This window comes from Phaseolus vulgaris, chromosome 11 (genome assembly GCF_000499845.2).
Source record: "Phaseolus vulgaris cultivar G19833 chromosome 11, P. vulgaris v2.0, whole genome shotgun sequence".
In the NCBI taxonomy this organism is placed as follows: domain Eukaryota; kingdom Viridiplantae; phylum Streptophyta; class Magnoliopsida; order Fabales; family Fabaceae; genus Phaseolus; species Phaseolus vulgaris.
The window spans coordinates 22,773,456-22,800,368 of record NC_023749.2 but is presented as its reverse complement, the minus strand read 5'-3'; the positions used below and the strand labels follow the sequence as shown (position 1 = coordinate 22,800,368).

The 26,913-nt window shown below is 39.3% G+C and overlaps 1 protein-coding gene across 1 annotated transcript; it reads left to right on the top strand.

Annotated features, from left to right (window-relative positions):
- Positions 1 to 11,021: 11,021 nt before the first annotated feature.
- LOC137837087 (uncharacterized) lies at positions 11,022 to 12,083 on the top strand. Its single transcript, XM_068645946.1, has one exon. It carries the CDS (start codon positions 11,022 to 11,024, stop codon positions 12,081 to 12,083), a length of 1,062 nt encoding a protein of 353 aa, XP_068502047.1.
- Positions 12,084 to 26,913: the final 14,830 nt, after the last annotated feature.

The window sequence follows — 26,913 nt, the reverse complement described above, 5'->3', positions numbered from 1 at the left end:
TGGCACCCAAAAAGTCACCCCTAGCGCAGTAGCACTCTCGAGGAGGAGGACTCACGCGTAGAAACGTCCCCAGATGGGCAGAAACGCCCCCAGATGTGGTCACGGCGTCGTGAGGACCTCCACGTGTACGACAGCCATGCCAGAATAGAAACACCCTTTAGTCAGGTGCCAGGTAATTAAAGTTATTCAATACAATTTCCCTTTCGAGCATTCAGGTACTATAATGGCTCCCAAGCGTTTCAACGTCTTAAATGCACTACGTTTTCTAATTAAATACGTTGATTGAGTGCGTTACATTTGTAATTAAAGGCGCTTTAAGGCGCTTTAAATGCTTGGGTAGTTTAAATAGCGCGGAGAATGTTGGAAAGAGGGTTGGAACTTTTGGCAAATTTACGAGAACTCTCTGGTTGCTTGCCCGTGCTTCAAGGTTACGTACAAGTGACTGGGAATATCTTTGCCTGAAGGAGAGAACACACACACAATACACAGTTATTTTTTACCACCTTCAGAGTGCCATACGCGGTGCTCAGAGACGGAGGTGAACAGTTTTGGTGTTTCTTGCTGGCTGACTTGAGCGTCGGAGTGCAAACGGCCGCTAGGGCGCCTCCTTGTCCTCTTTTTTGCAGGATTTCACAGGTAACCAGTGGGAAGGAGACCCTAGCTGACGGTTGAGGTGGCGCACGAAGACCTCTCGGTCAACCGGACGGAACAATTTTTTAATCATTATAAATACGAAATTTGTTGAGGAAGTGTTAAGAATAAAATGAAAATTTTGTGTTAAACTCTCTTTGAAGAAAAATCCTCGAAATTTGAAGAATTAGTCTACTCTTCATTAAACGTGATCGAGAAAAATAGTTTTAGAATAGTAGTGATATAATTAAAATAACACCTGAATATTTTATTATTAAACTTAAAAAGCATATAACTAAGAATTCAGTTATTTAGGTTTACCATGATCTCTCTAAAAACTCCATTTTCTTTCTCTCTGTCTTTTCTCTAAGATTCTAACTTCCTCGCTCATCAGTTTGACGATTGGAGTACGACATTAGGGATGAAGTTGTGCCTTCATTCCGATTGGTTTTCTTGGTGGAGAGGTGCGGAAGCTTCATGAATTGTAGCGGACAAGGAGCTCACGTAGATCTTGTGAATTCCTTGAAGGTGAAGGTAAGGTATCGAGAGTGATAGGTGGGGCCTAATCACTTGGTTTGGTGGAAATTTGAAGATTAAGTGTCTATCCTAAAGAGGTAGAGACAAGAGTGAGATTGGAACAATAATTTGACAGTAATTCACTCATCCATTAATCTTGAATTTACATGACCCAAGCACCTCATTATATAGCAAGTGAGGGTTGGATTTGAACGAGAGAATTGGAGGGAATTTCAAACGAAACATAGCTTGAAGTTGGCGCTTAAATGAAGCACATGGAAGGCATGATGAAGCTTTGAATGTGCACTTCCTAATGGGCCTTCTCATGATTGGCCTATATTAAATTAGGTGTTTTAGAAACCCTAATTTAATCTAGGTTGGTGTTTAGGTACCAAACTTCAATGTAAAAACATTACAAATAAAGTTCATAATCTAATTTTAACAAGAAAATAAATTCTACTCTACACTAGAGTTATGGTATGGTATTTTAAACATGTATAAAAAGGTTTCTCTGTCATCAGTAGCAGTATTCCAGTCTTCCTGAATCTTATTGGCCTTAGCTCTAGTGGTAGGCCCGGATCTTCTCTTTGTTGGTCTTGCATTTGGGCTTGTCCTAGGGCCTCTTCCATCATTCCCTCCTTCTTGAAGAGGAGTTTTCCTCAAATCCAATGTTTCTGCCTCTTCTTCATTACTACCTATAAAAAGGAGTTAAATCAATGACATTAAAAGTATTATGTACTCCGTACTCCTCAGGCAAGTCAAGCTTATATGCATTATTATTTTTTCTCTTGAGGATTTGGAAAGGTCCATCACCCCGGGGACTAAGTTTGGACTTCCTCTTAGTTGGAAATCTATCTTTCCTAAGATGAAGCCAAACCAAATCTCTTTCTTCAAAGATTATCCCTTGCTTCCCCTTATTGCTATGTTTTACATATTTTTCTATTTGTTGTTGTATTTGTTCTTTAATCCTCTCATGCATTTTCTTAACAAATTCAGCTTTTGTTACTCATTCCTTATGCACAAACTCTTGTGGATTAGGAAGTGGCAACAAATCTAAAGGCATGAGAGGATGAAACCCATAGACAGCTTGAAATGGAGAAATATTACTAGTTTTATGGACTACTCTATTGTATGCAAACTCAATATGGGGAAGATACTCATCCCAAGATCTATGGTTGCCTTTCATGACTTCCTTAAGCATAGTAGAAAGAGATTGATTTACAACTTCCGTTTGACCATCCGTTTGAGGATGACAAGAAGTTGAGAATTTCAGTTTAGTTCCAAGCCTTTCCCAAAGGGTTCTAAAAAATGACTTATAAATTCTAGATCTCTATCAGAAACTATGCTTCTAGGTAGACCATGAAGTCTTACCACTTTTCCAAAGAAGAGTTTAGAAATATTATTAGCATCATCCACCTTGTGGCAGGGAGTAAAGTGTGCCATTTTACTAAACCTATCCACAACCACAAAAATGGAATCAAAACCTCTTGCGGTCCTAGGAAGTCCTAAAATAAAATCCATGCTGATGTCTTCCCATGGAGCACTTGCAAAAGGTAAAGGAGTATATAATCCATGAGGCATTGTTTTAGATTTAGTTTTTAAACATGATATGCCTCTTAAACAATGTCTCTGAACGACTTTTCTTATATGTGGCCAAAAGAATTTTCCTTTTAAAAGCTCTAAAGTTTTATCAACTCCAAAATGGCCTATGAGACCTCTTTCATTAGATTATTTTACAAGAAGTTTTCGATGTGTTCCTTGGGGTATGCAGAGTTTTCCTTCTTTAAAAAGATACCCCTCAGAAACATAAAATCCTCCTTGTGCTCTATGTTCACATTTAGCAAAGATGGATGCAAAATCATGATCTTCTTTGTAAAGTTCAGTTATGTTTTCAAATCCAAAAATTTTGGGCTCTAAGTTTTGAAAAAAAAAAACATGTCTCCTTCAGAGAGCATTAGCCACAATGTTTGTACCGCTCTTCTTGTATTTGATAACACTATGGAAATTGTTCAAGAAATTCCATCCATTTTGCATGACGTTTGTTCAACTTATGTTGACCCTTCAAATATTTTAAAGACTCGTGATCACTATGAATGACAAATTCTTTAGAAACTAGATAGTACTCCCAAGTCTTTAAGGCCCTCACAAGTGCATAGAGCTCTTTATCATAGGTGGGGTAGTTGAGGGTGGCACCATGAAGTTTTTCACTGAAATAAGCAATTGGGTGTCCACCTTGCAACAACACTACACTTATGCCTACTCCCGATGCATCACACTCTAGCTCAAAAGTTTTTGCAAAATTTGGTAAGGCTAGAATGGGTGCATTAGTTAGTTGAGCTTTTAGCTTCTTGAAGCCTTGATCTTGCTTCTCGGTCCAACAAAATGGAGCGTCTTTCTTCACTGACTCATTGAGTGGTGAAGCTAGACTTGAGAAGTTAGGCACAAATCTTCTATAAAAGCTTGTTAGACCATGAAAACTCCTAACCTCTCCTACATTTTGGGTAATTGGCCCTTCTTGGATGGCTTTTATTTTTTTGAGGTCAACATGTACCCCATTTTTATTAACTATAAAACCTAAAAATACTACACTATCAACATAAAAAGTACATTTATCACTATTAGCAAACAAGCTATTCCTTCTAAGCACTAGGAGAACTTTCCTAAGGTGACTTAGGTGAGAATCTAGGCTTTGGTTATACACTTATATGTCATCAAAATAAACTACTACATATTTACCTATACAATCCCTTAAGATATTATTCATTAGCCTCATAAATGTGTTAGGTGCATTAGTGAGTCCAAAAGGCATCACTGACCACTCATATAGTCCAAATTTGGTTTTAAAAGCGATTTTCTACTTATCACCTTCTTTAATTTTTATTTGGTGATAGCCACTTTTAAGATCAATTTTAGAAAATATGGTGGGCCCATGCAACTCATCAAGCATATCATTTAGTCTCGGAATTAGATGCCTATACTTGATGGTGATGTTATTGATAGCTCTACAGTGACAACAAATTTTCCACTTGCCATCTTTTTTTGGCACCAACAAGACAGGTACAACACAAGGACTTAGACTCTTTTTAACCCAACCCTTCTCCAACAAATCTTGTACTTGTGATTCTATCTCCTTAGTTTCTTCAGGATTAGTTCTATAAGATGGTCTATTGGGTAGACTGGCTCCCGGAACTAAATCTATTTGATGTTCTATTCCTCTAAAAGGGGGATGTCCAATAGGGCCTTCCTTAGAGAATATGTCATCAAATTCTTTTAAAAGTTCTTTTACTTGAGGAGGTAGAATACAAGTCTTAGTAAGTGTAACAGTGCATGCAAGTGTTCCTTTACAAAGCAGGAGGTCGGAAGGTTGTTCAGAAAGAAGTATCTTTTCAATTTTTTCTTCCTTCTGAATAATCTTGTGGGAAGGAACACTCTTTTCCCACGCCTCTTTTTCCCTAAGGGCTTTTTCTATTAGTTTTTTTTTTCTCTTCCTCCCTCTTTTGCTTCATTTGTACTTGATCTTTTACCACTTGTGAATGTGATAAGGGACAAAATACAAACTTTTTTTCTTTGTGGGTGGAAGTAATCTCATTGGTAAGACCATTGTGCATAGTTTTCTTATCAAATTGCCAAGGTCTACCCAACAAAATATGACAAGCTTTCATGGGAACTACATCACATAAAACTTTATCTTTATAGTTTGCCACAGAGAACTCGACTTTCACTTGCTTATCTACAGTTAATTCCCCATCTTCATTTAAACATTGAAGTTTATAAGGTTTAGGATGAGGTATTAATTGTAGATTTAGCTTCTCAACCATTCTAGCGCTACAACAGTTGCAGCAAGATCCACTGTTCACAATGAGAGAACAAACATTTTCTAAAACTTTACATCTTGTATGGAAAATGTTCTCTCTTTGTGTCTCTAGGTTCACTCTAGATTGATTGTTAAGGGTTCTTCGGATCACCATTAACTCCCCCTCACATGGATATGCTCCCTCACTATCTTCTTTTTCTTATACCCTGCTAGGTTCATCTTCGTGGCTGCTATATTCATCTATCCCTCTTAGAAACATAATTCTCTAATTTGGACATTGGGCTTTTACATGGCCTCTACCATAACATTTGAAGCATTTGACATCTCTACTGCGGGTTGGTGGGGTTAGCACATCTTTTTCTATTCTCTTGGGAGTTTCTCTTGAGGTTTCCTCCCTTTTATACTCCCATTTAGGATAAGAGTTAGAGTATGAGCTTTCCCTACGACTTGATCCTTTCTCAAATTTTGTTGTTCAACTTTGATACAAAGTTGGATTAAATCATTCAAGTCCCAGTAGGGCAAAAGTTCAACTCTATCGCTAATTTCAAGGTTTAGCCCACTTAAAAATCTTGCTATGGTGGTGGGATCATATTCCCTAATTGAGTCTCTCATCATATATAATTCCATTTTCTGCCTATATTTCTCTACACTCATTGTCTTTTGTTGGACTCTTTGGAGCTTGTCCATTAACTCCCTATTATAATAGGAGGGAATATGGCGGCATCTTAAGGCTCCCCTAAGATCATTCCAATACTCTATGGGCGGGTCCTTATAAAGACGCCTATCTCGCTCAAGGGCAGTCCACCAATACATAGCATTACCTTGAAAACTTAGGGTGGCTAAGGGTACTTTTCTCTCTTCACTCACATGGTTGCAAGCAAACATTTGTTCTACCTTCATCTCCCAATCTAGATATGTTTCTACATTTTCTTTTCCATAGAAATGAGGTAGCTCTACCCTAACCTCCCTTGGCCTTTCTTTTCTTTCCTTTCTAACTCTCCTAGGTTAAGGTTGATAATACTCATGCATTCTAAGAATTTTTTTCATCATATGAATCATTTAACCTAGAGTTAGATGTTTTTGAAGATCTTTTTGATTTTGTGGTGTATTCACCCTTTTCTTTAACAAGTTGTAACTTTTCTTCTATTTTAGCAAAATGAGCATCCCTTTCTTTTAGTAGGGTCTCATGTTGCAATTGTCTATATGATAGTGCTTGAAAGTCTCTAGCTAATTGTTTTAAACGAGTTTTGGTAGGCTTTCGATCACTTTCATTTGGACTAGAAGAATGAAAAGACATGTTAAAGTTATGTGTTAAAAGTAATTACTATAAGAAAGATAAGTGGAGTAATGTAGGTAGATTCCCAGGAAAGAGAGGTGGATCACTTAAGTACCAAGTCTTTCCTAGCCAGTTTCTATCTCTCAAAACTTTCCCAAAGATTTCTCTAAGTAATTCACTTAGAGCACAATCAAGAATGAAAACACTATTTTATGCAAGAAAACAAAATGCAAAGCAATAATAAAAAAACGCAATGGAAAACATTGCTAACTAAAAAGCTTTAAACTAGACGTATCCTAAGGTGAGGCTTTTAGGCACTTAGAACCATTGAAGACACAGTCACCGTCTAATGCGCAATTAATCCACTAATTGTTCAAGGTTTAACACAATTACAACTCAAAGAAAATACTGTTAGAATATATGACCTTAAACGAGAGGGGGGTGAATTGTTTAAAGGAGGTTTTTGAAATATTTTTAAAGTTTAACAAAATTCCTTGTATGAATCCAGAACAGAAATCAGGTTAACCAGGAACGAAAGCAATAAAACAACAATGCAACAGAAAAACAATCGGTTGTTTCTGCGAAACAATCCCTTGTATGAATCCAGAACAGAAATCAGGTTAACCAGGAACAAAAGCAATAAAACAACAATGCAACAGAAAAACAATCGGTTGTTTCTGCGAAACAATTGATTGTTTATACCAGTAAAACTTAAAACATAATTTAAATGAGTTTAAGGGTAAGAGAAAGATACACCAACATTTTATACTGGTTCACCCTTAAACCAAGAGCTACATTCAGTCCCCAAAAAATCACTGGGTAATCCACTAAGTAATCAAACCAGATTACAACACACAATCCACCAAAGTAGTGACCTTCAACCCTTCAAGAAACACACTCACTTTGGCAAATCACACACCAAGAGTATTGATCTTGACCACCTCAAGAGCACACAACACTCCTTGGCAACACAACACCAGAAATACAGAAGGTTGAGAAGAGATTACACTTGTTTACAGAACAATCTGAAATCAATACAAATGCAATCCTATTCCACTCTCTTAGAAAACCCAAAGCTTTGATATGAATGTTCAAATCTTGAATCAACTCTTTCACAACTGAAAAACTCAAATTTGTTTCTCTTGCTTGTTTGAAAACATAAACAAACTATTTATATTTTCCAAAGATTGGTCAAAGCATTTAATGAAGGAGCGTATTCAGTTGGAAATCATTTAAAGCACATTCAACCACCAAAATAGAATTCTATTAGGATTTTCAAAAACACAATTAGTTGAAACCACGAAACAACCGATTGTTTGGTTTGGAAGTTAAGTCAACCAAACTTAAACAGTTTTCAACCTTTTCAAAAACTCCTAAGAGTAAAACAACCAGTTGATTCATCAAAACAACATGTTATTTTTCACTTAATTGGAAAAACACTTTATTTCAAAAAGGATTTAAAACACATTAGCTTTAGATTCAACAAAGGAGTGGATTACAAATAAAACTACCCAGATCCCTCCCAAAACACAGCAACAACACAGCCTTGCATCAAACACATAGGATTTGGATTCTTCAAAGCACAATTTGAATTCTTCAAAGCACTTGATCACTCTTGATCAACAAATACAATGAAAAATTGGGAGCAACAACTTTAAGTAAATCCTATTGTATGCACTTCTTTTTTTTTGGTACTTTTTCTATTTGCACTCCCTCTTTGTGTAGACTTTGTACCAAAATTTATTGTTGTGCTCTTGCTATACCTCTTAAGGATATTCAACTTGTAGTATTTAAATTTGCACCTATTTAAGTGATAAATCTCTCACCAAAGATGTTAGCTCCAAACTTTTCAAGACACCTTAAATTTCTCCCACCAAGAAAGAGGTCAACAAAATTTAAAGCAACAAAAAAAAATCAATTTACAATTGGACTACAACAAAAAGAGTAGGTATATGACACAACTTGAAAGAGTAATTGAATGAATATGACAAACAAACAAAATAAGACACTCAACAAAAGGTGGCACACAAATTGAACCTAAAGAATGTCACTAGAATTGGATTAATAAAACCAAAACAGTTCTACTGAAATTTTGAGGTATAAAATGCATGACTTAAACAATTTATGCTGAGTTGGAACATTCAAATTTGAATTTGAAATTTAAACCACAGATAATTCAAGATCTTAGCTCAATTTTGGCGTTGGAATCACACCAAAACAATGTGCCAGTTAATTGTGATAAAATTTTCAAATCTATTGTCACTTCACTATTTTTGTTCACGCCAGATTGCACACTGTTTGTATTTTATTTATCATTTTTTCTGTATTTTGAATTTTGTTTAACTTTTCTTCTAACACTTCAATCTATTCAAATCCATAGTTTCACAATTTTTCTTCAACGAAATTAATTTTCATAAACAAACTCAGCCAGCACAATTTCAAGAAACCTAATATGGAATAAAAAAAACAGTACTAATAAACTTCAAAGACACAATAAAATGGATGTATAGGAACTTGTATGGATCTAGCACACAAGTATGAACTCAAATCTAAAAATTAAAATGCACCAAAGGCTCAAAAACATAATTATAAAATTGTACTCTTAATTAATAGTATTCGGATACTTAATTAATACTTGATATCGAAGTATTTATTTTTATATATACACTCTTAATCGAGAATCAAAACTTTGAGATTTAAAAAAAAAAGTCGAATAAAAAAATAATTTATTCAACTACTAAATCTCACTGTTGTGTCATCCCTTATGGAAGAACAAAATTTATCAAATGATTTCAAAATGTAATAAAATTTAACTCCAAACGAAAAATGTAAAATGAGATTCACATGCAAATTTATGTAATCAACTTGACAGGTGTATGTTGATGTTTGCAAGGGAAACTCAAATTTATGTGATGCACAAAATTCCACTTGAGAATGTAATAATAATTTTCAAGTTGCCGTGTGTTTACGAATTTGTTTCTGATTGAGTATTCCTTTGGTTAAATTTGAATAGGTCTAAATTTAAGATAAATGCTTTTATTTAAGAATAATAATTTAAAGATTAGATTTAAGAGATTTTGCTTAAATATCACAAGTTAAGATTATCTTTGTAAATTTTACTGGTAGGCTAAAACCGAGAGGTTAAGCCGAGAGCAAAATACTAAATATAACCGAGAGGTTATACGTAAGTGTTGTGCTAATAGGCTTTAAGCCGAAAACCGAGAGGTTATACAATAAAAGAATAAAGCAATATATATATATAGCAAGGCCCAAATTACATAAGAAACCCATGTCAGGGGGTGCGTAAATAATAAAATGGTGTAGAAAGAAAGTCCAAAGGTAAAGTAAAAAGCCCATTAAGGAAACTCTATAAATAGGAGATCAACATGAGAGGTAAGTAAGAGTGAATATTGTCTGATGATATTTGAAACTATTTCTGACCTTGGCATCGGAGCGCCTTGCAGGTACCACCCCCAACCTGTGTGAGGGAGAAGCCGAGAGCACCTGCTGAGGGAGAAGCCGAGAACACCTGCTGAGGGAGAAGCCGAGAGCACCTGTTGATGGAGAAACCGAGAGCACCTGCTGAGGGAGAAGCCGAAAGCACCTAACCAAGAGGAGTCCAAAACATGAGCCCAAGAAGAAATTAAGAGAATCCGGCCCAAGAGTAGAATATTTGTGTAAAGTCGAGTCTTGTCAACCTAGTTTCAGTATTCTGGGTCCTTGTTGTAAGAACATTTTGGCGCCCACCGTGGGGCCGAGAGATAGCTGAAAAAGGTTGGAGACAAGATGAATCAAAGAGAAGAACAAGGTGGAGAGCATGCAGACAATATTAATATGCCAATGGCAATGTTGGTACAACTACAAAAAGAATTTGAGACACTAAAAAAGAATAATAAAGAAGAGTTGAGTATGTTGAGAGTTGAAAACGCACATATGAGGAGAAAGTTACAAGAGGAAACAATTTTGAATTCATCCTTCGAAACCGATCAGCCTAGGGTACAAATGAATGAAAGGCTATATCACAACGAAATTTCCCAAACCAAGAGAAGATTGCTTGAAAACTCTGGGGCTTTTGCAGGGCCATCTTCCAGAAAACATGCGTTCTATGATGATATACTTGATACTCCGTTACCTGACAATTGGAAAAATTTGACCATTGACAAATATGATGGAAGTACGGACCCTGATGAACATATTGCAATATATACTACTCAAATCAGCTTGTATACATGGAATGATGTTGTTATGTGTAGAGTATTCCCTACAACCCTGAAAGGAGCAGCGTTAAGTTGGTTCACACGCCTCCCACCTTTGAGTATAGATTGTTTTGATACGTTGGTGGAAAAGTTCGGCGCTCAGTTTGCAACTAGTCGCCCTCATCATTTAACGTCGATTGCCTTAGTAAACATAAGACAAGAGAAGGGAGAGTCGTTAAGAATGTTCATGGAACGCTTTGGAAAGGTTGCCCTGGGAATTCGAAATCTCAGCCCAGAGGTCACCATGCATCACATGATAACAGCACTAAAACCGGGACCATTTGCCGATAGCCTTTGTAAAAAACCCGCGATCAATCTCGATGAACTAAGGCAACGGGCATCAAAATTTATGCAGATGGAAGAACTGAGGGAGTTTTGAAACCAAGTGAGGGTTGATGGAGGTGAGAAGAGGGTGATAGAAAGAGAAAATGTATCTGTGGCAAGAAGAGCCTGAGAAGAGTTTAAGAGTCGAAAATTCCAACAGTACACACCTCTAAATACAAATAGAGCAAGAGTTTTACAGGAAGCCATGGCAGCAGAAATAATACCATCACCGAGAAAAGCAAGAACACCGGAGAGAGCAGATCGCACCAAACATTGTGAATATCATAAAAATCATGGCCATCATACAGAAGAATGCATTGGGTTGAAAGACAGAATAGAAGAGTTGATTCATGCGGGGCAGTTAAAACGTTTTATCCGAGGTGGAAATACAAGAGTATGGTTAAGCCCTGAGAGAGGAGTGAGAAGGGAAGTGATAGGAGAAAGAAGGGTGGAAAGGTTTGAAAGGAGAGAAAATAAGCGAGTAGAAAAAAGAGATGATAGAAGGGTCGGAAGACTAGAGGAAAGAAGTGGTAGAGTTTATCAAAACACAAAGTCAGTAAGACGAAGCAGGGAGCGAAGTTTAGGAAGGCCGGTCAGGGGGTTTATAAATACAATCTCAGGTGGTTTCTCTGGAAAGGAATCTTTGTTAGCAATAAAACAACATTGGAGAAGTATCAGAACTGTTAATCATGTTTTGAAAACAAGAACTTTACCACCGATGCTCTGCACAGACGAAGACTTTCAAGAAATTGATCCAGATCATGATGATCCTATGGTGATAACGATGGAAATAGTCGAATATGTTGTCATGAAGACCTTGGTTGATCAAGGGAGTTCAGTTGATATCTTGTTTTGGGATACGTTCAAGAGGTTACATTTGAGAGAAGAAGACATAGTGCCTTTCCGAGAGCAAATCATTGGCTTCTCGGGTGAAAGAGTTAGCACCAAAGGGTATGTTGATCTAATAACAACATTTGGAAGAGGCAGCAAAATTAAAAAAATTAAAATCCGATATCTGGTAGTGGATGCATCCACGTCATACAACGTGCTGTTAGGACGGTCTTCTTTAAACAAGTTAGGGGCAATCGTATCAACACCACACTTAGCCATGAAATTCCTGATAGAAAAGGGGGAGATAACAACAATTTATGTCAATCAAAAAGATGCTCGAGAGTGTTATGCGACAGGTTTAAAAATGAATTTGAAGATGGATAGAAGTATTGAAAAAATGGTAGCCATGGTGGATTTAGATCCTAGATTAAATTAGGAAAGGTTGGAGCCGAAAGAAGAAACAACAGCGGTGGTGTTAGGCCAAGACGACAAACAATGCACTTACATAAGTGGAAGTATGCCTGATGAATTACTGAGCAAACTCATCACAGTGTTGCGTAACAATAAGGATTTGTTTGCTTGGCAACCGTCTGATATTCCTGGGATTGATCCAGAAGTAATGTGTCACAAGTTGTCTGTTTGCCGAGAAGCAAGGCCGGTATCTCAAAAACAAAGAAAGTTAGGGGAAGAGAGACGAAAGGCAACAATTGAGGAAACCGAAAAGTTAATACAAGCTGGTTTTATCCGAGAAGCTAAGTATACTACATGGCTGTCTAATGTGGTACTTGTCAAGAAACCGAATGGAAAATGGAGAATGTGTACAGACTACACAGACTTGAACAAAGCATGCCCAAAAGACACATATCCACTGCCCAACATAGACCGATTAGTTGATGGGGCGTCTGGCCAAGCGATGATGAGTTTTCTTGATGCTTATTCAGGGTATAATCAAATACAGATGTATGAACCTGATATCCCGAAAATGGCTTTCATCACTGATGTTGCAAATTATTGCTATAAAGTCATGCCTTTCGGTTTGAAAAATGCTGGAGCAACATACCAAAGATTGATGGACAAAGTGTTTAAAGAATAGATTGGAAAAAACTTGGAAGTTTACGTTGATGACATGGTTGTTAAATCAAGTGAAATACAGAAACATCTGCACGATCTTGAAGAAGTGTTTGCACAAATAAGAAAGTACAACATTCGTTTCAATCCAGAAAAGTGCATTTTCGGTGTAAAAGGAGGAAAATTCTTGGGATTCATGTTAACAAACAGAGGAATTGAGGCAAATCCCGATAAATGTGAGGCAATAATGCAGATGGGAAGACCGAAAAACCTAAAAGAAGTACAACGGCTGGTAGGAAAACTGAACTCATTATCAAGATTTCAGCCAGTATTGGCCGAAAAAACCAAACCGATAGTAAACTTGCTGAAAAAATCCGAAACCTTTGTGTGGAGTGAACCATGTGAGCAAGCTTTATCTCAACTCAAAAGTATGGTGGCCGAACCCCCAATCTTAGTGAAACCTGTGCCAACTCAACCTATCATAGTTTACCTAGCAACTTCAAATGAAGCCATAGGAGCTGCCTTGATCCAAGAAAACCCAGAGCAAAAACCAATATATTTTGTAAGTAGATCCCTTCAAAATGCCGAAACCAGATATCCCAAGGTTGAAAAATTTGCCTTAACACTGGTGTATGCTGTGAGGCATCTTCGACCATATTTTCATAATCATCAGATAATTGTGAGAACATATTATCCAATATCTAAAATTTTGAAAAAACCAGAACTTGCAGGTCGAATGGTGACATGGTCGATGGAGCTTTCAGAATATGGAATCAAGTACGAACCAAGAGGACCAATTAAAGCCCAATCCCTTGCAGATTTTATTATTCAAATGCCGACAACAACACAACAGAACAAGTGGACCTTGTATGTAGATGGCGCGTCAAGCAAAAGAGGAAGCGGAGCAGGAATAGTACTTGAAGGACCAGATAACTTCCAAGTGGAGATGGCGCTAAGATTTGAGTTCAAAACATCCAACAACCAGGCCGAATATGAAGCTCTTGTTGCAGGGTTATTATTGGCCAGAGACATGGGAGTTGAAAATGTCGTTTGCAAAACTAACTCACAGCTGTCAGTAGGACAGGTGCACGGGGAGTATCAGGTAAAAGACCCTTTATTAATGAGATATTATCATAAAGTGTTAAATATTATGCAATGTTTTACCAAGGCCGAGATGAAATACATTCCAAGAGAATTAAACATGAAAGCAGACTCGCTATCTAAATTAGCAAGCCAACAACGACAAATGCAACATAATTCAGTCATACAACAAACCCTCAGTCATCCGACAGTCAGCCTAGACGAATGCTTCAATATTGTGACATCCAAAGACGACTGGATAAAAACATACATAGAAGTCATAAAGGGTCAGGAGCAAGGTGTTGAGCCGGATGCAAAAACAGCAAAGAAAGTAGCTAGTTTCATTTTAATTGGTGACGAGTTGTACAAAAGAGGATAATCTATGCCCCTATTAAAATGTCTGACCAAAGAACAAGCTGAATATGTAAGCAAAGAACTTCATGAAGGAATTTGTGGACTGCATTGTGGAGCCCGAACAATGATAACAAAAGTCTGCAGAGCTGGTTATAATTGGCCAACAATCCGAGATGATTGTGAAATTTATGTTAAAACATGTAAAAAATGTCAAGAGTTTGGAAGTTTGAATCATATACCTGCACGGGAGTTGCAAGAAATCATATCTCCATGGCCATTTGCAAAGTGGGGAATTGATATACTTGGTCCGTTCCCGCTTGGACGTGGTCAAACCAAATTCATGATAGTAGCTGTAGACTACTTTACAAAATGGATAGAAGCAGAAGCATTGACTAAGATAACGGCTCAGCAAGTTCAAACGTTTGTATGGAAAAATATAATATGTCGATTCGGAATCCCACACACTATTGTAAGTCACAATGGCCGAAAATTCATTGACAAAAAACTTATGGAATTTTATGCAGATTTGGGAATCAAGTCCACAACCACTTCAGTTGAACATCCGCAAACGAATGGACAGGCTGAAGTTGCAAACAAAGTTATTCTTGGACAATTAAAAAAGAGGCTGGGGAGTGCTAAAGGTTTGTGGGCCGAGAAGTTACCAGAGATATTATGGGCGTATCGATGCACACCACAAACGTCAACTGGTGAAACACCGTCAATCTTACTTATGGAACAAATGCAATGTTACCAGTAGAAGTTAACGAACCAACATTAAGAAGACAAATGGAAGATTGGAATATCAACAATGAATGTTTGAGGACTGATCTTGATCTTATTGAAGAACTTAGAGTAAGAGCAAAAGTAAAAGAAACAGCAGTAAAGCGAAGGGCGATGAAGAGATTTAATGCAAAGGTAAAATTTAGAGCTTTTAAAGAAGGTGATTTGGTATGGAGAATGCGAACTGAAGCTCGAAAGGATCCACGACATGGAAAGCTAGCATCCAACTGGGAAGGTCCTTTCAGGGTGTTAGAAAACTTGCAAAATGGAGCCTATAGATTAGAAACTTTGGAAGAGAAAGTGATACCGAGAACGTGGAATGCGAGTCATCTAAAGTTCTATTTCAGTTAAAATAGATGTAAAAAGAAGACTTTTGTGTACATACTTATCATATAATGAAGAAGCATTCCCAAGTAACAATTCATCTTGTTAACCTTCATTCTTTTTTTTTTTGGCCTTGGATGCTTTCACTTCAGGTGAAATCCCTCCCGAAAACATATTTACATAATTCTTTTGGGCTTGGATGCTTTCACTTCAGGTGAAATCCCTCCCAAAAACATATTTACATAATTCTTTTGGGCTTGGATGCTTTCACTTCAGGTGAAATCCCTCCCGAAAACATATTTACATAATTCTTTTGGGCTTGGATGCTTTCACTTCAGGTGAAATCCCTCCCGAAAAAATATTCGCATAACTCTTTTGGGCTTGGATGCTTTCACTTCAGGTGAAATCCCTCCCAAATAAACATATAAATATACTTCTTTCGGTCTTGAAAGCTTTCAAATCAGATGAAATCCCTCCCGTCAGAATGTTCCCTTATAACTTTCGATCTTAGACACTTTCATCTCAAATGAAAACCGAAAGTTCCAAATCAACAAATGCACGATTTTTATGCCTTCAAAACCGCAAGGCCCAAAGCAATAAATTCATAATTCATACTAAACCGAAAGATTTTGCTACAAAACCGAAAGGTCTAGCACATTCGTGTATCAGTATCATAAAACTATTCAACCTTAACAAGTGAAGTGATGGCTTAATAACTTGATACTTTAAACAATTCAAAGTGTTAATTGACTATATATTAAATCAATTTTCCGTTTTCCAATAATAACATCAGTCTCATCATGAATTTATACTAAATGGCAAAAATAAAATCAAAGATAAAAAATACACATTATTTTATTAGCTAAAACCAAAAACAAAGAACCAGAAACATTAATTACGTAACCATTGACGTTATGCTTTCAAAACCCAACCGAAAGATCCCTGTACCGAGATCATTAATAATTTTATGCCTTTAGGTTTCACACACCGAAAGATCCAAATAGGATTTATTCACAAACAACGTTTCAAGCATTTAAATAAAATTCAATTAAACTATGAATGCATAATATCAAGATATATAAAATGTTTTAATATAACCGAATGGTTTACTAATTGATAATTTTAATGGCAGCAAATATGAATGAAGGTTGCATTTTTAGACAACCCAATATAGTTAATGGCTCCAATTACACTTTTCGGTTTTAGTATTGATTTTTAGTTAACCGAAATAAAACAACTTCCTTGGGATTTAAATTTTGATTTATTTTTGCAATCAAAGATATTTTTATCTCCCGTTTTCGGCTTCAATATTCGGCCTATTACCCTGTTAGGTAAATCTTAATCTAATTTATTTTAATGTAACACACATTCATGACTTGCGTTTTCGGCATTAATACTCAACGATTATTTTACCTGAAGTGAAAGCATTTGAAACCGAAAGAATTCTTTGCACTTCGAACGAAAAATCCTCCGTTTAGAACGCTATAAAGATAAAAAACCGAAAGATAATCTTCTTGCTTTGAGGTCACAAAAACCGAAAGCTAGTCTTCTTGCTTTGAGGTCACAAAAATCGAAAGGTAATCTTATTTACTTTGAGATGACAAAAACTGAAAAAGTAATCTTATTACTTTAAGGTTATAGACATTGAGAACATTACTTAAAAAATTCTTAACCAAAATATTATAGTTAAAGCATGTAAATTAAATAACCGAGAGGTTCTGATGAGAATCAAATAAAGGAGGCTTTTATTAATGGAGGAAGAGGACATCCACCCTCACATTTGAAGTTCTTCCTTCTAGTCTTCTCAAAATTAAAAGAAGACATAAAATAAAGATGAGGCCCAAGCCCAAAGCCCAAGCCCAAGCCCAAGAAGGCCAAAGCCCAAAGAGCCCAAGTCCATCCCATGAGGGGCAAGGCCAAGCTTTGAAATACTCTTGTATAGTTTTAGGAGGTGTGGTTATTAAATAAAGGAGTGTGAAAATGTAAAATAAAGTCACATTACCCATGTGACTTAGGAGAGTGGTGTAGGTGTAGTTTTTGGGAGGTGTCATAGTAGAAAAAGGTCACACCTCCCATGTGACTTGTTTTTGGTGGGAATTTCAAATGAGTTTATTTGAAATTTCCCACCTATTTTTCTGCACCTTAGGCTATAAATAGAGGTGCTTCCTTTGTAAAATTCAGATTGGAATTAATCTAAGAAAACTCTACTCAAATTTTGAGTGAACTTTGGAGAGCTTTGAGCCTTCTTCTCTAGTCTTATCTTGATGGATCAATGGAGTCCTCAAGTGGCGGCATCACTCTCATCTAGGAGCATTCCACACTTCTAGTGGCGAGATCATCCATCCTCCTTCCATCTTCATGAGCATTTCTTCTCTCCTTCCTTTCTCCTCTTTCTATTGTTTGTGTTAGCTTGTGTTCTTGAGTTTTGGTTAGATGTTCTTGCTGTTTTTATGAGTTTTTGGTTCGGCAGTTTTATATTTCTGTCCATTCATCTTGTTCCTTTGCTTTTCTTGCTCATTTGTTCGGTTCAATTTGACTACAATTGGTTCATCCAAATGAGTTTGGGATTTGGTACTAGTTTTTGGTGAGTTCTTGTCTTAGAACAATGATCCAACTCTAAGAAAAGTGCCTCTATAATGTCCAACTCAAGGTGATTCCTAAGAAGGTCAAGAACCTTTCTCTATATGGCTAGTGGAATCACATCAGGTTCACACTGACAGAGTAAGACCGAAACGTTTATGCAACCGAGAAGTTGAAACCGAGAGGTTTTGTGATAACATTCAATGTTAAACCGAAAATAACAAGCATAACGTAATATCTAATAAATAACAAACAAAATAAACCCTGGGCCAGCTCTGCAGCAATCTTTGCGTTTTCCTCTTGAGTTTTGGCGAGCTCAGCCTTGGTGTCGTCCCTCTCCTTCTCGACCTTTCCAAGGAGGACCTCCCGATCTACCGACCTCTTTTCAAGGTTTTCCACCTTGGTCGCATCTGCTTTCATTGCAGCCTCCAAGTTGGCCACCTTGAGCCTGTAAGGTACAAGCTTACTCTCCAACTCGATTTTCTCTTGAGCCTGGAGGTGCAGTTTTTGGCGCAGATCGGAGGCCTCCTTGCGCGCGCCTCTTAGTTCAGCATCCATGGCGTCCTCCAGCCTTGAATGGTCAATTTTCGCCATCATCAGATTGCAAGAAAGCTTCTCTGCCTCCATCCTTATCAGGCGGTTTGACTCCTTGAGCGCCGCATTCTCATCTTGAAGCTTCTTGCTCGTGTTCTTCACAGCCTTCGTTATAATCGAGGGGAGATCCTCTGCCATCATCTTCAGTTTGGCTGTGAAGGGTCCCCAGATATCTTCGATGGAGGGGGGAAAGTTCGAAGTTGTTGTTGGTGGAGGTGCTGGAGGAGCTCGGTGCTGACTTTCACCACCACCCTCTTGAGTTTGAAGGGCGAGGGGGGTTACCTGGCGTGGTGGTGAAGTCGGAGACTCAGTTATCAAGATTGGCGAGTTATGGCCACCTTCATCTCCTCCTGGTGCAGCCCCAGCGATAGAGGTGGTTGAAGGAGGACCCTCTCTAGCAGATACAAATGGCGTGAAGGCGCTTGGAGGATTCTCAATGAAGTTGGGGTCGCTGCTTTCAACCACAGGGGGCGCGACAGCCAAGGGTGTTGCTTGGACTGGCGGTGTTGGAGCTGGAGGTGAAGGCGGTGTTGGAGCTGGGGGTGAAGGCGGTGTTGGAGTTGGGAGTGCAGGTGGCGAAGAGGGAGCCACCCTTGTCCTCTTGGTAACGAGGCCATCATCGGTGGTCTCTTCATCCTCTTCATCCTCTTGTACCACTTGGGGAGTTTTTCTTTTTGGCTTCCTCTAGATCAGTTTTTTTCGTTGAGGGGCGGGTAGTACCCCGGAAGAGGTTGCACCTCAGGGGGGAGTTTTTCCCTGAGCAACGGCGATCTCCACCACCGAGTTGGGCACGGTATGGGAGCCCGCCGCCAACTTGTGAGATCGGGCGATCGCCCTCAGTTCAACCAGTTTGCCTTTTCCCAACATGAGGTCTGCACGGGGTAGAAAACAGATGAGTAGGCCCCAAAGCAGAAACAGGTTATAAAAGCATATGCACGCAGAAATAACGCAAGCAAGTAGCACATGGATTAAAGATCAAGACCAGTACACAACAAACAGAACGCCAAATGATAGATGGTAGAAATGCGAAGTTAATTCCAACACAAAGCGAAGGCCTTGGTGTCGAGGTAAGGGCTAACCTATGTGAGCTTCAAGTTGGCCCTCGAGGAACTCGAAGGAGATTATTGAGGCGGTGGGGAAAGTGATGTTGGCGGCTGCTACGCTCTTCCAGAAAATGCAGAGATCCTTGTCCAACTCCCCCATGTTGTCGGGGCTCCTTGGCCTCCTGAAGCTTTCTTTGGAGTCTTTGTTCCCCTTGTGTACCCAGTACAAGGGGAAGCCGTCGAGCAGGGAAGGGTCTTGCTCGTTTGGGCGCACCTTGACGAACTTTCCTTTCCAGTCTTTGTAAGATTGCTGGAAGATCGAGAGGATTGACCTCCCAGCAATCCCGTTTAAGCTAACCCAGAGGCGATCTCCGGGATTCTTAGCCTCAAACAGAAACAGGAAAACGTCAACTGAAGCTGGCAGCCCCAAGTGGGCACACATGATTTGGAACGCCCAGCTGTTGGGATGAAGCTGGGTGAGGGCGATGTTGAGCTCTGTTAGTAGCTCTCTCTCGAAGCGGGTAAAAGGAAGCCTGAGCTTCACTTTCTTGAAGAAGGTGGCGTAGATAAAGCAGAACGACTCGTCGTTGTTCCCTTTATCATCCGCGCAAATCGGTTCACCCGGGAAGTAGGGCATCACGGCCACTTTGCTGTCGTGCTCCTTATGGAATGTGAGCTCGGATTGGTCCCCTTTCCTTAATCGGTGCACGCCCAACTCCGTGTTTATTGAAGAAGTTTCTTTTAAAAAAGTTGAGGTGGCCCAAGGGTAGAGTTCCTTGTAGTCTTTTGGAGGTAGGGAGGCCCCTCCGGCGACCGGCGGAGTTGCCTGAGCGGGGTTGGCGTGAGAAGTTGCAGGCCTCTCAGCCTGGTTAGAAGGAGCATCAGAGGCTCGTGGTGGATTGCGCGCTGGTGGAGGATTTGCCCCAGGAGCAACCCTACGCGCTTGGGGTGGAGGGTTTCGCGACGAAGAAGAAGGATTCGCGGTGGATTTTGTGTGAGCCATCGCAGGAACTGCAAAGGAAAATGAAAGGGATGAAACAAAGCCAACAGAATGACTCGATTGAGAACGAAGAAGACAGAGCGAACGAAGAAGAGTTCGCTGGGATGAACGTGATGAAGAACGAAGCCCTAAGCTACGAGAGAAGGAGAAAAGAAAAAAAAAGAAGCTCACAACATATGCTCCAGACAGATAATGGATGATGCGAATCGGTTAAAATGCAGCAAATATCAATAGAAGAAGTAAAAGAGGTACCTTTTTGTGATCGGATGAGCGTTGAAGAGAGTTGGAGATTGAGAGTGTTGAGAAGCTTCGTGGGTTCGCAGAGAAAAACTTAGAACGTTTGAGAGTGCAGAAATATGATGGAACAGTGGAAGTGCAAGGGGTTTAAGGGTTTTTCGAACGTTTTCGGAAACGCAAACGACAGCTGAAGAAGACCGTCGATGAAGCCACGTGTCGAGTGATTAGAAAAAGGGGTTTGGTGGAGCGTCAGGAAAGCAGAGGGTACGGACGCTCGAAATTCGCTCCAGCGCCACGTAGATCGACGGTGATGTGACCTCTTTGTCTTTTCGCTGGACAAGTCTTCGCTTAAGACTGGGGGGCTTGTGTACCGACGCGGTAGTCGGGAGTGATGACGTGGCAGCAAGCGAAAATATAGGCGTGTTGAACGGAGCACCTAGCTGACAGAAGGGAAGGACATCGGGAAGTTTGTGTAGTCGCCAATCGTTAAGTTGGCGTGCTCCGATCTCTAGCATATCTAAACCGGCGGTCACCAGGCTTGTGTCGTAGTCGCCGTCTGCGAGCTTAGACGACCAAGTGGTCAGAGATCGCCGAGAGGGGACATCGCCGAAAAATCAGGAAAGCTTGTTCAAGGCTTTCAAAGGGCACGAGTACGAAGGATGAAGTTATCAGATGACCATTCCCTAGCCGGAGGTTGAGGCCAGGGAACAGTTTACCAGAATATGCACGATGAGCAAGTAATGCAGATCGTGATAGCGGCAGGCGAGACCAAAGAGAAGGTGTGCATGGTGACACCCCGTGCTCGCCATTAGAAGAGATCGCGCTCCAAGGCAGCTATGCCCCGAGTTGCTCCTCACCTGAGTAACTTAGTCGAACAGCCTGAAGAGTAGAAGTGGCGCTCAAGCAGAAGACGTTCTAGATGGTGACACGTGTACAGAGGTGTAACCGTCAGGAGAGAGAAAATGCACAGGTATATAAGGAACTCTTAACAGATTTTGAGGTACGCGCGTTCAGAACACTTCTTTACTCTCTGAGAACACTTGAGTACGCTGAGAGAGATTTTGCACGGTTCCTTGAGTTTTAGCTTTTATCTCTTAGAGTTTTGGTGATTCTGTCACTGACTTGAGCGTCGAAGCACGATCGGCCGCAGCGGCACCACTCTGTCTTTTTCAGGTTCTTGAGGAGAATCGAGGTGTGAAGGACGGAAGCCAGCGGGGTGCAAAGCCGATCCAGAGGGAGATACCTTTGACGTGGCAAGATTCTTGCGTTTTGGTCAACCGGCAGGATCAATGCCCAACCATTAGGATGAAGCTGGGTAGGAGCAATATTAAGAATGTTAAGAACGCCCATTTGAAAATCGTTTAAAGGCAATCGAATATGGAGGTCCCTAAAAAAGCAAGCATAAAAATAAAAAAATTCGTTGCTATCACCCTCTCGACCATGACAGACATTATCAACATCACCCACACGCCGAAAGGAAATTATATCATTCTCAAAATCAGAATAATAAATCTGAGAATTAGAAACAAAATTACGAAGCTCATTAGCAGAGCGATACCGAGAGAAGAAGTCTCGGACCTTAGGATTAACCCAGTTGTAACCTGGACGAAGTATCTTCTTTGGAGAAACCATTCTAACTCTTTCGGCAACAGCTGTGGTAACGACATCATTTGAGTCTTTCATACAAGAAAGGGTAGCAGATGAAGACTTCGATTCAAGATCTTGTTCTCCTCGTACTACTCGACCAGTGGATTCACCACCAGCCCTTGAAAAATCACTCAGATCATCTGAACTAGAAGAAGATTTCGAATTAGACATTGTTACCTTTGAAAGAAGAAGACTTCAAACGTCCTAGGTCTCCGCTAACAATACAAACTGTAGAAAATGATAACAGCTTGAATACATGGCCTATTTATAAGAAAAACGAACCCTAGATACTGAAAGGTCACAACCCTTTCAAGCCGTTCAAAAAATTAATCATCTAAGGGTTCAAAGACTCTTAATGTCAAATCATTCAGTCTGAGAAAGCAAAACACAGTAAACAAGGCATTTAAAATACATCAAATCATATCTCAAAAACCATAATTTTAGACAAATTTTTTTTTATTTCTTAAAAAATATATATTAAATTCTTTATGCTTAGGGGGCCAGTGTACTGGTAGGCTAAAACCGAGAGGTTAAGCCGAGAGCAAAATACTAAATATAACCGAGAGGTTATACGTAAGTGTTGCGCTAATAGGCTTTAAGCCGAAAACCGAGAGGTTATACAATAAAAGAATAAAGCAATATATATATATATATATATATAGCAAGGCCCAAATTACATAAGAAACCCATGTTAGGGGGTGCGTAAATAATAAAATGGTGTAGAAAGAAAGTCCAAAGGTAAAGTAAAAAGCCCATTAAGGAAACTCTATAAATAGGAGATCAACATGAGAGGTAAGTAAGAGTGAATATTGTCTGATGATATTTGAAACTATTTCTGACTTTGGCATCGGAGCGCCTTGCAGGTACCACCCCCAACCTGTGTGAGGGAGAAGCTGAGAGCACCTGCTGAGGGAGAAGCCGAGAGCACCTGCTGAGGGAGAAGCCGAGAGCACCTGTTGAGGGAGAAACCGAGAGCACCTGCTGAGGGAGAAGCCGAAAGCACCTAACCAAGAGGAGTCCAAAACATGAGCCCAAGAAGATATTAAGAGAATCCGGCCCAAGAGTAGAATTATTTGTGTAAAGTCAAGTCTTGTCAACCTAGTTTCAGTATTTTGGGTCCTTGTTGTAAGAACATAAATAAATTAATGAATACTGAGAAAAAGTTGAGAGCGCGATTTCTAAACTTTAATTAATAACTCACTAACCCTTGGAAAATATGAAAAATAAGTAAATGATGATGAATAATATATTATAATATAATTTTTTATCACATTAAAAATCCTATTTTTGTAACTTGCAACTATTCAATCTATCAATTAACTACTTGTTATAAAAATTGAATGATCACATTAATAAATAAAGTTATAGGAATACATGAGAAATAAGTATCATTATTATTAGTTATTAAAATATTTTAATCCATTTTTTCATATTTTTCATATAATATATGAATGTGCTAGTTTCCTTTGTTTATATATTAACATTTTTATATAGAAAGTTTTACTAGGAGTTTTTAAAATAATATTTAACAGCATATTCTTATTATTAGCAACCTTTTTAAATATTTTAAATTATTATGTATATCATTGAAAACAAAAGTTATTATTGTTATCTTAAATATGGAAGCAAATATAATTGATGAGTGTACATGCTCTCAAATAGTAAGGATAGACTAATTGAAGATGTAAGGAGTGAGAAAAATAGTCTTAGAGTAGAAGTGATACAATTAAAATGACACTTGAATATTTTATTATTAAAGTTAAAAGAGTATATAAATAGAAATTCAATTATTCAGGTTTCATTTTAAAAGAACCATTATTTCTCTAAAAACTCATTTTTCCTTTCCTCTGCCTTCTCTTTAAGATTCTCACCTCCTCGCTCAACATTTTGACGATCGGAGTCTGCCATCAGACTTCTGGCTGTGAATATTACAAGATTGTCCGATCAGAATCTTTAATAGAGTAAGTTCATTTTTGCTCTTCTCTTTGACTCAAATTTTGAAATTGTTGGGTTTGTCTCTGTATAGGCTTTGTAGGTGACTCTTTTAGCTTAGGGTCCTAATGATATAGTTGGATTTTTTATCAGGACTCTGTGGAGCAGGTTAATTACTCTTAATCTGAATGAGTTAATGAATGTATTTGAATAGTTTGTTGAATTAATTCAAATGAAATGTTTGATGAGAATTGGTTGTTTGATTTTAAATTATTTTGGTTTAGAAATTATATATGTGTGTGTGTGTGTGAATGTGTGTCTATGTTTGTGTGTGTGTGTGTCTAGATTGACATAATAGCTAATTGAGTCAATGAGATTGCTTGTATAATGCTGAGCAGGGACTATCAATGTAATGTGTAGATTTGTAAAATTATGGGTTGAATAAAAGGTTGGTTTATTTCTTTTTGTATAGTTTCTAATTATAAATTATGTAGACATTTATTTTATGTATATTTAATTGAAAAATCCTTTAATTAGATATTTATGTGATTATTTGATGAAATTTTGTGTGGTTTGAAATTCTACGCTTTGGTATGACGTAATTGTATGATTTTAGATATTGTGATATTTAGAATATGAATTTTAATCAAGACATAATATTTTCAGGAAAGAAAATATCCTGTTAAGAATTTTTAGGATGTGCATTGACTAGGGATTCATTTAGAAGGAGATATCCTAACTTTCCCGAGATAATGAAATCATATAGATGAAGTTTTTCAGGTGGTGAGAGTCGAAGGAAGCTCATATGAATGAGTAAGTTGTTTGAAAGATAACTAACTTCACCTGTTATATGAGTTAACCCTGTCATACTAGGAGAGATGATATTGAGATTATTTATGTGCATACCTGTGTGAAGAGGGATGTTCCGTCCGGTTGACCTGGGACGTCTTCGTGCGCGACCTCAACCGTCAGCTAGGGACTCCTTCCCACTGGTTACCTGTGTAATCCTGCAAAGAAGGACAAAGGGCGCCCTAGCGGCCGTTTGCACTCCGACGCTCAAGTCAGCCAGCAAGAAACACCAAAAACTATGCACCTCCGTATCGGAGCACCGCGTATGACACTCTGAAGGTGGTAAAAGGAAACTTTGTTTAGTGTCTATTTCTCCTTATAGCAAAAATCTTTCCCTAGTCCCTTGTGCGTAACCTCAAGGCTCGAGCAAGCAACTAGAGAGTTTCTGGGAAATTTGCCAAAAGTTCGAACCCTGTTTCCCACCTTCTCAGCGCTATTTAAACTGCCCAAGCATTTAAAGCGCCTTAAAGCGCTTTTAATCACAAAACGTAACGCGCTTAATTAACGCGTCTAATTAGAAAACGTAGCGCATTGAAGACGTTGAAACGCTTGGGAGCCTTTATAGTACCTGAAACGCTCGAAACAGAAACTGTATTGAATGACTTTAATTACCTGGTACCTGACTGAAGGGTGTTTCTATTCTGACCTGGCTGTCGTACACGTGGAGGGCCTCACAACGCCATGACCCCATCTGGGGACGTTTCTACCCATCGGGGGACGTTTCTACATGTGAGTCCTCCTGCTTGGGAGTGCTACTGCGCAAGGGGTGACTTTTTTGGGGTGCCAACTCATGCCCCAATCATCTAGTCACTCACTTTGCGAGCGTATCTGCCTTCCTCTCGTACCCTGCACCTGGCTACCCTGGGCGTGACCCTCCCCTTGAGTCGTATCTGTCCCAAAGGCGTCTCTGGGGCGGCAGGGGTACTTCACGAGTCGGGCTGCCCTACACTGGTGCTGTCACTATGGCCTTGAAGCCACCTTTTCCTTCTCTTATCACTATTCCCTGGTTATCAGGGGTCTGAGGCCTTCCCACGGCGTCGCCCCCTCCATGGTCTTTCCTACCCATGGGTGTCGGGCAATGGCGCTGTGGTCACCTTGCTTTTGTGTTATTCCACCTTGGCGACACCCTGCTAGGCGACGCCTTATCCTGGCGACGCCCTGCTAGGCGACGCCTTATCTTGGCGATCCTTTCTGTTGGCGACGCTTCCTCTTGGCGACGCCTGCGCTTGGCGTCACCCCCACCTGGGCGACGCCTTACGTTGACTTTGACTTCGACGCTGACTTTGACCTTGACTTCGTCAACGCCCGGGTACGGGACGGTACACAAGCCCCCCAGTCTTAAGCTGATGACTTGTCTTCATCGAAAAGACTAAGGCCTCGCCCACGCCATCTACGTGGCACCTGGTGATGTGTCATTCTTTCTGACTTGGCAACCTTGAAAACATTGACGTGAAACTCTCTGAACCCTTGGGGTGTTCTTAATGGCTGATTGGACATGCTCTGAAACGGGAAAACAACACCTTTTGGGCCACGCTTAATCGTGTGCCACGTGGTTCATCACGTGGTCATCCCTAAGAGCCTCTTGCGCTTCCCCTGAGCGCCCAATCCCTTGACACGCGGCGCAATCAAACGGTCCCCAATTAACGCCCCTTGAGTTGCAGGTGTAACGTTTAAGTTACCAAAACCCCGCACTTGAAACCACTGTTACATCCACTTTCTCTGCCTTTCCTCACTGTTCATCTTCTTCGAATTTCCTCTCTCGCGACCCTTGCTCTTTC

Coding starts and splice junctions, on each gene's coding strand:
- LOC137837087 (XM_068645946.1), top strand. CDS start 11,022: ATGGCAGCAGAAATAATACCATCACCGAGAAAAGCAAGAACACCGGAG.